The sequence below is a fragment of the Corvus moneduloides genome, chromosome 4, assembly GCF_009650955.1.
Source record: "Corvus moneduloides isolate bCorMon1 chromosome 4, bCorMon1.pri, whole genome shotgun sequence".
Classification (NCBI taxonomy): domain Eukaryota; kingdom Metazoa; phylum Chordata; class Aves; order Passeriformes; family Corvidae; genus Corvus; species Corvus moneduloides.
The window spans coordinates 30,106,917-30,118,044 of NC_045479.1; the positions used below are offsets into that span (position 1 = coordinate 30,106,917).

At 45.7% G+C, this 11,128-nt stretch overlaps 1 protein-coding gene across 1 annotated transcript; it reads right to left on the reverse strand.

The window, feature by feature from the left end:
- Positions 1-127: 127 nt before the first annotated feature.
- SOCS2 (suppressor of cytokine signaling 2) lies at positions 128-9,148 on the reverse strand. The gene is made up of 2 exons (XM_032105579.1): positions 8,981-9,148; positions 128-8,051 (listed from the first exon to the last, which is right to left on the reverse strand). The coding sequence occupies exons 1-2, from the start codon at positions 9,123-9,125 to the stop codon at positions 7,603-7,605; spliced, it is 594 nt and encodes a 197-aa protein (XP_031961470.1). The 5' UTR covers positions 9,126-9,148; the 3' UTR covers positions 128-7,602.
- Positions 9,149-11,128: the final 1,980 nt, after the last annotated feature.

Genomic DNA, 11,128 nt, shown 5'->3' on the forward strand with positions numbered 1-11,128 from the left:
GTCTTTGGGCTGCTGCGTAATTATTCTGATACTTCTTAACTTCCATTCGTTTAAATAATAAAGACTTTAAATTAAATGCAGATCAAAGAGAGGAGTTAGTGTCAAATGTAGGTGACACATCATGAACTTCCTTAAAAGTAGTATTTTATTAAAAAGCGTGTCCAGCATGAAGGTAAAATATAGCACAGAAAGTTTTAAAGCATCTTAAAACATGGGGTTTAAAGTGACTCTGTAGTATGTATACATTTAAATTTGTTGCAATAATAAAAATAAGTGTTTATTAGCAGTACAATGAATTCTTAGTGCTGTTTACTATGATACAAATAATCCCTAGCAAAAAGTTGAATGGGGAATAGTTATAAAAAGGAAGCAGGCATCAAATGCAAAACTTTTGTATACATTTCGTAAAAAAAATCCAGTGAATTGTAATAAAAAACTTGCAATTAATACTTGCAGAACATGACTCAGTATTCCTCAAAATTTTTAGTCCCTTAAATATATGAGTTAATATAGTTCTTTGTTGTTAAGTTTAATTTAAAGATTCCTTGAGGAGACAGATGAAATACTGCAAGCCTCTTTATTCCAGACTTATGAAATTATTTTTAAATGTAAAGCACCCTTTTATTAATGTGAGAACAAACAAAGAAAATACACTAATTAACCTGAAAATCAAACATTGGCAAATTAATAATCTAAATTTAAGATTCAAGTCTGAAACCTTTTCACAAAACAAACTTACTTTACTTGCAAATTACAGCATATGAAATGGTTTTCTAACATTTTAGATAAAAGATTGGAAGGTTGGTTTTATTTAGGGGGAGAATAGCTATTGCTTTTTGTAATCTGCTGCTGCTTTCCCAAGATTTGAATGGATAAACTCATATACAGTACCTATATTTTGAAAGGTTCTTACTTTAAGGTTAAACTTCAGGAGCTAGTGGTGATTCATGGAAAGTTTTTACAGGTAGCCTGGCAAGAGATTTGCCACTGCTTATATTTTTCCCATATGTCCTGTTTTCAAACAAAAAATACCCTTAGATTAAAAATTCACTTGATCTATTTTGTTCCCTTTCAAAATGAAACCTGCCTGCATGCAGGCTAATGAAGCATCCTGCAGTAGGCACTGCATCCTCTGTCAGGGAAGTTAAAAGAAACGTGACTTTCCAGAAAACAGTTATCTTCTCACAAGCAGTTTCCCACACAGACAACCGTGTCTGAAACACTTCAGGAAGGAGCTGTGCCACATCCACTGCAGTCTAGTTAGGCAAGGATCTCACTTTCCTAACTTCCTTCCTTCTCTCTTTTTAACAGTGCAGCCAGTCAAAGATATTGCCCTCATTGCAGCTTAAGTTTCTATCAGTGTTAATTGAAGTATAAGCCACTATTCACCCCATGCTGGGAAATCACGGAATGTTGAGTCCACCACCCACTTTATAGATAGATAAATTGCAGCTCAGTCTTTAATAGTGCTCTTCCTACAGAAAATGAACCAACTCAAAATCCCTTGAACGGTAAGAGTTGATCCACAACTTTTTCTGCCCTCCAGATGTGTCAAACAGCACCCTGGGTAAGAAAAAACCAAATATATCTAATATAGGTGTCCAGAGCAATCTCTCAAATCTGGACATTCTCCCTGAGGCAGAGTGGGGGTACAGCGACTCAGCTGAACAGATTCTATTTCAGGGCTGCAACCTAAAGAGATACAGTTAAATTGTAACAAAGCATTTTGAAAGGGGATTTTTGCGGCTTTCAGCTACCAGATTTACAACTATTTTTCATAAAACTCCTGTTATCAACCCTGTTATCAACCAAATAACTTCAAAAGAAGAATTTGCACCGGGCTTTGAATCTTTCCCAATGTCTAACATACCTCTGCACTTACTATTTGTTAACCAACAGAACACCAAATTGCAAACCTCATCTATGAAACATCAATTTCAGAACAATTTGACTGGAATCAAAAGGATTACTTAGATAAACCCTGCCCTCCAGTGAAAGAAAAATCAAGACAGAAGCATTGAATTTGTTTGTTTGGGGTTTTTTAGTGCATTTTGTTCTTTGCAGCACTCACTACTAAACTTTTCCTGGATATTGTCTGTTTGAAGTTTTTCCTACTAAATGCCAGCTCGTTCCTTTTGCTGATATAAATTGCTTTTGCTCCAGCGTTATATTCCTCCTTAATACCATAGAAAGGAGTGGTATTATTTTGGTATGTCAGTTCCTGGAAAAATAATGGCTCCAATTCTTCCAATTGGAAGAAAACAAAATGAAACACAGGTGCAATCCCTTTTTAAAAAGAGTCTAAGTAGAATAAAATACACAATTTATCAAGCAGATTAAACAAATTAACAGATTAAGCATAATTATGGTGGTATATTTTTGCATAATTTTTGCCACTTTCTCAGAGGCACTGGCTACTTTAAAGCCCTGTAGATAACCTGATTAATAACACAGTTAATCCCTCTCCTGCTTGGTAACCCTGGCACCAGAAGAGACTGAGTTTGCTATAAGCTAATTTTCTTTTTCTCAAAATTGAGTTATCTAGCCAGACTTTGTCTATATGTGGATTCAAACTGTACCGATACTAGTTATTCCCATAGACCTTTAATCTCTACTAATACACCTTTCAGCACTGTACTCATCCTGGTGGTTAGTTATTTGATACTCCTTATGAGAAGTGCCACCTCTCACAGGAGCTGCTGGCTTTTCCATGTCCTTTCCCTTCTCAGACATGAAAGCCAGACAAGTAATTCCCTCATCAGAAAGCAAATAATTTCTCATCTTGTTCCTGGCAGCTGTGTTTCACCTAGCTTGTAGTCTACCCTCTGTCTGAGAGAGGGGATAAGGAACAGTGATGGTCAGCACCTGATACCCTTCATGGCCCCGGGCAGCACCCACTGCCTCCCAGTTCCTTTGAGTGATACTCAGCCTATTGTAGAAACAACCCAATTTTAGCAATACCGTGGCAAATTGATGTGTTGTAAAGTGAGCTCAGACCGTGGTGACTGAAGTTATGTGTCAGTGGAATGCTGTTTCCAGGCATTTTCAATCGTGCTAACGGCTTAGCAAAATACTGAGACCTGCTAAATCTAATGCTAACAGAGAAGTGGTTTTCAGGAGCTAGGCTGAGATACCGAAGGAGCTTGTCATCCCCACTTCCTTTGTGTATACAGAGCTAACCAGCTCAGACCTTTCAACTAATTTCTAGTTATTCTGTTTGGAAATTTTTTTGTTTAGATAGTAAAAGTTTCATTAATTTCTTCATTTTTAAAATAAAAATTCTCCTTTTAACAAAGTTTTTTATTATTATCAAGAATTATCAATAAAATTTTTAGAATCCCTCAAGCCATTGTTTCCTCTAGCAGTAAATATGATAAATAAGATTTATTTTAATGACTGCAAAGTTAGCAGAATTTTTATTTTACTTTATTTTAAATGACTCTTAGACATGATATCCATGTCTAAAAATATCTCTTCCCATATCCATTATATGTTTTGGCTTAAGGAGAGCAAAGCCCTGATACCACTTGACTTACTTTCCACTAGAGCCTAAGGTTATAGCCAAAGGAAAAATCAATAGGATTGTTATCAGGAATACAAGAAAAAGCTCTTGAATAGAGCATGTAAGTAAACAAAGTTTTTTAAACAGTCTTTAACAAGGTAACTTACCTGCAGGAACATTTTTCTAAAACATGAGAGTGGCTAAGGTACAGAAATTCATGCAACTACAGAACCCTGTTCTCCCTGTCAGATGTAAATTCTGTTTTCCCAAGGTGATGAGACTTAGTAAGTGTCTCAGGTTATAAATCTCCACCATTTCTAGTGAAGGAGTAAATTCCTCATTGTTTTAATATATAAAAAAACCCCTCTGCCCCCCATATTCTAGTGAACAATTTTTCCTTCTTGCTAATAATTAATATATTGTTTATCGAATGTGGTTACATAAAATATAATTAAGGCAATACTGACAAGATCAGATTAAAATAAAATTACTTCTAATGCACTGGGTGCAGCTGCTTGGTCACATTCCCGCTCTACTCATTCATCTTGTACTCAAGCTATTTTCTGTCTCTGGTGATAATACTACCAGCAGGAAGATACCCATACAACTAAAATGCTGCCCTAGTTCACAGTTCTGGTCTAGTGCTCAACTAAATACCATCACCAATTCCATTTTCATCATTCATCTTGCAATTATGTTTGTTTTGGTTGGTTTTTTTAAGCATCGCCTTTTATGATTGTAGGATTCTCAGTTATCCTTCAATTAAAGTGAAGAGGTTTTCAGCAACTGACATTTCAGGTATAAACTGGAAAATCTGAAACCCCAAGACTCAAAAAAGAAGAACCAAACCAACACATGGAGTGAAAAAAAGGCTTAGGATTAAAGTCCTTACCATGATTTTTGGTTGACTCATGGGCATTGAACCTGTGAAACTGGCTTTCTGAACAGTCTGTACTAGCAATTCAATATGATATATATCAGTTAGAAGTAATTTTTATAATTTGAAGGGCCAGCAATTTAAAAGCTAGTGCTGCAAACGAGCTACAACATCCATAAAGAAAAGAAAAAAGGCACTAGAATTTTTTTAAGTGTTTGAACAACATGATCATGTCTGAGAAGTCACAAAGTCTATATGCCAGATCTTTGTACCGCTGAAATCTAATCATGTTCTATCATCAGATTTTTTGTACCAGAACAAGTCATTCCTCTGTGCTGTATTAGAAAGAAGCTGAGCTTTCAGCAAGCTATACTGTGGTTTAGTTTTACTAGTGCAATGCATCAACCCGAGGACTGGCATCCTAATGAGGACAAGAACTGTGCTTTCATACAAAGATGACTAGTTCCCCCTCCAGTCTGTTTAAAATATTGTTCACAGCTTTGAGCACTCCATAGTTACAGACCCTACTTTTCCTCACAGGAACTATGCTCAATGTTTGGTGTCTTGATTCCACATCTCAGTAACTAATGTTGATTAGTTACAAGAGTCACCTCCTTTCACTTTACCAGCACTCCTTGTCCTCAGCCTGCCATTTGCCCTTGTGCTTTGGAGAACTGTTATTAAAAAAACAGCTAGCTTCCCTGCATCTGCCCCCTGTTGTTCCTCAGAGCTTGGCTCTGCTGTGGGCTACACTTGGCCTGTGACTGCTTGCACAGTCTGCCAGCAGCAAGCCATAAATAATTTCTTATATTTGCAACATAGCAGTCTCATTGCACCTCAAAGCTCTTTATCTGCTCAGTCTACTTGCTCCAGCACTGGTCTTCATGATTTTAAATCCCCAGGGATTTTTTTTAAAGGTCCTTAGTACAATGTGTTTACCATTGAGACCCCAAGCATGTCACCCTGGCTGAAAAAGCACAGTAGTAGAATGTTAACACAGCAGCAGATTAGAGTGTTTGTGACTGTGACGGAGGTTATTCTGTATAGCAGTTCTCTCACCACAAGGTAGAGCTAGACAGGAACTGTAAGAAAAGATTCTTACATCGGAAGATGTAAGAATCATCAGAATGAAAAGGGTTCACAGGAACACAGTTTTTTGACAGGTTCTGCTTGCAGGAATACCTCCTCAGCCTGAGGGTGGTAGATCCTAGCAAGACTGATAACAAGGACTGTGTGATTATGACACATACGTAAAATACAAGCGCTCTTCAGGTGTGGGAACCAAAGGGTGGGTAATGTGAAAAACTTCCAAATATATTTTGGCAGGACATGGGGAAAATTTTACATAACAAAATATTTTGATTTGTTTTTCAGAAGAAAACTCCCCTCATTTCTATACTAAAGCTTGGATTGAAAATGGGGACAGAAAATTTAAGCCATGGAGGAGGAGGAACACACCTTTTCCACAGAAAGAACAAGAACATGTCAAGAATATGTCATACCAAGGAACCGTCCACTCTGCCTCTGGTTCTTGGTGCCTTCTTTTTCTCAATGGCTCTGCTACTCTTTTCTGCCAGCATGTTAGAGACAAAACTGAGTGTGTAACACTGGGAGTTTTGATGCAGCATATAAGCTGGTCAGTGCCCCAGAGTTTATGAGAAGGGACAGAACATCTTGACAGTACAACAGAGCTGTTAAGTCACAAGGAAAACAAGGTTATTTTATGTTGTTTCTATTTCAGCCTGGGCAAAGCTAGATTACAGCAAGTCTTGACAACCCTCCTTGTTCAAGCACAGGTCTTTGCTTTAATTAACAAATAAGCTAGGGAAAAAATTAAAACTCTTAATTTGTTGACTAAGGATGAGTCTATGTCTTTGTTTCTCTCTTTACTGCTCTCCTATTATTCTGTGTATTTATTCTATTAAATAGTTTACATTTAGACTGAAGAATGGATACTGAGGATCTTAGTCCCATGTTCCTGTTTGGAAGACTACCATAACAGAAAAAGCTATGTCCTATGCTAATACCTAACTACAGGAATTCAGCAAGCAGCCTCTAAACTGCTAATCTGAATTTAATCCAGCTATACTTTCGAGCAGCACCACAAAGGCAAAGCAGGGGTATTCATCCTCACTGTTACATGTGCATTTATCTGAGTATTAGCTGGGAAATTATGTAAGTTGCTATATAAGAGCACAGTTTCCTGAATCCATACATACAAAGATTGGGAAATTGTTGTGCAATTTGATTTATTTTATTGAGTAATCATCTGATATCTACAATAGTGAATGGGAAGTAAAAAAAAAAAAAAAAAAAAGGAAAACCAACCCCCTCAAAAACAAACAAAAAATCCACATCTTATTTCCCCATATTTTGGGAAACAGGCTAAAGAAAACATTCTACACTGTAGAAGACAGCTGTAACTGCTGATATCCATGTTTTGACATTGGAACTGCAAGTCTGAAGCGTACAGTTCGAAAGCCTCAACCAAAAGAGGCTTAATAGCAATAGCATGGATACATAACCACTGTGAAGATGTTAACATGTTAAGGATTCTGGGATACCAATCTGGTATTGTCAGCAGTATACTGGGTTCCTGTGAAAGATGTTGCATTTCTTCTTAAGGTCAGCTTTCAGAGAACTTTGAAAAACAATATTGTAGACTGATTACTTACAGTACTCCTTTGCTTGCAGAAAAGCAGGAGAATAGTTCAATAAAAACTGAATACATGATCACTTTTCTAACTGGATTTGATTAGTTGCATAACTTTAGCAAGATTATCACAGTGTGATCTAGTTAAGCTTTTAGGATTATATGAACACCAGCACCAAATTAATCTTGGAATCAGACAACTGAGATACTTGTGAACTCTCACACATCTCTGACCACTTACGCAGTCTCTGCCGGTCCCACTGCTTCAGTAAGCATTTGATAGTGCAGCATTTTATTGACAAAGCAACACAATCTGGACAGATTCCTGGCTTCTCTCTCCTTGCAAGAATAGCATGCCACCTTGTTGAACCCCCAAGGGTGCACACTGGGATTATTTTACATAAAGTCTCCCTTTGTAGCATCTGAAAAAAAAAACCTTCCCCCCATAACTGCCACTGTTTTGATAGTGAATTCCATGCCGAGTTGTACAACTGGTTACTCAGTTCTTTGCCTGATTTTAAGAATTGCATTCAAAAGTTACTCTGTGTTAGAGGCATTTAGAAAATATATTTATACCTGGTATTGGTATTCTTTCAAGTACTTTTTCAGTCTTGTTGGTAATGGCAGCTCCCAAATCTGATTTGTGCTCTTGTTTATAGCTATCCTGCAGCGGTGTTGCAGAGATGGAGCAGACGTATAGAGGGGTTTGTTCAAGTAAAGATGAACTGTTCCATTTGAAGGTGTTTCAGTTCTGTCCTTGCACATAAGAACATAGTACTCAATCAAATGGACAACACTGTTGAACTGTTTAAGTCTAGATCTGACACAAGTGATAGAGTCCAGTCTAAACTTGCCATCTTGATATTCTATACGTAGGTTGGTCGGTCCCGCTGATGTTTTTACTGATATAGTTAGTAGATACTCTGAATGTGAACTATCCCTAACCAAAAAGGTCCCTTCGGGGGCATCCTGTAATCTTTCTTTGGCTTCAGCAACAGTCATGTTGCCCCAGTACCAGCCTGTTAAAAGATGAGAGAAAGAAGGGATTTGTTTATTCCTGTTTGTTTAAAAAGCTGCTTTCTGGCTGTTATACTTCTAGTCACCCATTTCTTTTGTTGTTTGAAAGCTAAAGTCCTGCAGGCGCAGTAAATTTTTATTTGCTATTTAAAATCATTCGTTTTACTATGCGTCTCGTTTTGACAGAGCCCTCCAGCTCACTTTTTATTGTCGTATCTATGCATAGACATGCACAAACTTTCCCGCAGCGTACTGCGGGGACGACACCGGAGCCGCCGGCCCAGCGGGCCGCCCCTGAAGTAGCAGGGACGCGTCCCGCGGCTTCCCGCTGCTCTCCCGCCGGGGCCAGCGCTGCGTCCGCAGGGCACAGGCTGGCAGCCCGCAGAACGCCCGCTTTGGGTAACTCTGAGTAGGCTGCTGTTGAAATGGGTTTTGTCTAGCGATCGAAAGCAGAGGGGTAAGAAAACAACTTCGGCGAGGTGGCTGCGGTCCTAGCTCGGCTGCGATGAAGACAAAAAGCCCTTCCCTCCGCCGGCAGCCAAGCCCCCCGTCCTGCGGGGCCGGGCGAGCCGCCGCCACGCCGGCGAGGGGAGCGCAAGTACGCGGGGCCGAGGGGATGCGACGCCGCGGCCGCCCCGGCCGGCGGCAGCGCCCGGCCCTCGCCCGGCCGCAGATCCTGGGCTGCCGCCGGGACGCCGCGCTGCCAGCGCTTTCGCTTCGGCCGCCGCAGTCCGCGGAAGGTCGGAGTCGTCGCCGCCCCTCTCCGCCGCGACAACGCGACCCCGCAGTGCCGGGCGGCGATGGCTAAGCGTCGCATCACCGCCCGGTTCCCCCTCTCAGCCCCGTGGGGATCCTCGCCGCTCTCCTCTGCCTCCCCCCGAACAGCGCCGCCGCCCCGGGCGCTTTCCCCTTCCCGGCGGCCCCGGCTTACCTGCCCGCCGCAGCTCCTCCATAGCCGCGGCCAGCTGCTCCGCCTCACGGGACTCCTCAGCAACGGGCGCCGCCGCCCCGGGGTGCCCCCAGCGCTCCCCGGAGCTCTCCGCGCTCTCCAGGGACTCGGCGGAGCGCAGGGTCATGGGCGGCGGCGGCGGCGGGCGCGGCCCCGCTCGCACGCAGGTCGGGGGCTGCCGGCAGGAGAGGGCTCCGCTTCGCTGCCGCGGGGTTCAGCGCCGCGCCGGGCGCATCGTCCCGGCCCCCATCCCGGGCGCCGCCTGCGAGCGGAGAGAGCGTGGTTAGCGGCGAGCCCCGCGAGAGGCGCTCCCGACGCAGAGCGTGTTTCTGGCGATCCCGCTTCGGAACTTCCCAGCATCCAGAGGAGGGACCCGAGGCGAGAGATCACCTCCCGGCGGAGCGGGGGAGGGACATCTCCTCCTCCCCGCCGCCCAGCCTGTCCGCGGCTCCTCTCCGCCGAGGACTCGGCGGAGGCGGCGGCCCGAGAAGGTGGTCTCTCTTTTTTGCAAAGGCGAACCCGCTGACCCGCTCCCTCGGCTGGGGCAGGCGAGCCCGTCCGGCAGCTCTGTGACTTTTGGGGAGGGAGGAGGTCGTGGGAGAGAGCCGAGCACGTAAAGGTATGAGATAGGAGGGGTAACCAGCAGAGCGGGGCAGAGGTCCCAGCCCCGGTGCTGCCCGGATTGCACGCTGCGGTGCCTGTGAACGATAAGGTAACGCCTTTCAGTAAGGTCATCCGTGAAGTCGTGCCTCTAGGAACGGGAGCCCGGCCTGGGCCGTGCTCCCGGGCTGGGAGACCTCCTTTCGGGCAGCGGCGTACCCGAGGAGCTGCGGGGCGGGTGTGCCGGCAGTGCCGGCTCCAAGGGCTCGCCAGCTGCTTGGGAACGGAAGGGGCAGCGCGGTGGAGGACGCGATATAATTAGCGCGGGGCAGGAAATATGCTTTTCCCGCTCCATTAAATGCTGATATTAGGGAAACAAAAAAATCTTTCCTCTTGGCTGAAGCGAACGGGAGGGACAAAAAGAGCCTCTTCTCTCCTGGGAGCACCGTCACATCAGGAGCGACACAAAGCCGGGCAATACCAGCGAAGGGGAACCTAGCCGGCTTGGCGAGCAGCGGGAACGGGGCTCACCCCGCCGGTGCTTGCGAACGGGGCAGTCTCTGCCTCCGAGTGCGCAGCAGCCGCCAGGTGAGGGCTTATGCTGAGGTGGTTCCTCCCGTAACAAGTTCCTCGGCGGAGCTCAGAAACTTTTCCAAATTAAACTGTAGTGGCAACTGATAGGGTGTTCTGACGGGTTTCTATCCCACCATATGCAGGCACACACCCGGGAAGACCCCAGCAAAGCCCATCCCCTCCTTCTCCCGCACAGAAGCTCCCGCCGCCGGGTCGGGGACTGGGCGCAGGTGCGCCTGTCACCGGAGAGGTTGCGGGTGCGGGGCCGACGAACGCAGGTGGGAGCAGCCGTGCCAGCGGTGTCCGGGCGCGACCCCTTGTGAAAGGGAGGCTCCGGGAGCGCCTAGCCGCGAAGCGCCGCCGCCCACGGGAGTTCGGTGGGGACGGAAGACTTGCGAGGCGGTGGCGGCTGGCTGCAGCCGGGCGTCCCCGGGCCGAGGCGAGGACCGCCGGAGCAGCCTGCCGCCGGCTGCGGGGGAGCCTCCATCCCGCCGGTCGGCAGCGCCGTACCGGGAGCGGGGCGGCAGGCTGCCGGCTCCCGAAGGGCGGCAGGGCACCGAACGAAGCGGGGCGACGACAAGGGGACTCACCCGGGGTCGGCGGGACGGGGCTGGGGCTGCCGCTGTCGCCGCCTGGAGGTAGGGCGGTCAGGTTGTTCTGGCTCCCGGCAGCGTCGGGGGGCCGGGGGGACCCAGCACCCGCCGCCGTGGAGAAGTGTCGAGGCTCTGCTGGGGCGGACAGAGGCTGCCGGAGGAAGATGGTGCTCCTGGGGAAACAACACCCTCCGCTCCCCCCCCTCTCCCCGGCGCGGGCGGTCTGCTCGGCTTTGATTGCGAGGCGAGGGCATCCTGCCCCCGCCGCTCCCCCCTCCCGGGATGGTTACATACAAAGGCTGCTTTCCAGGAACTTTCCAGGAACCGCATCATGTGACAGGACCCGCTCCGGCGCCTCCGCCGC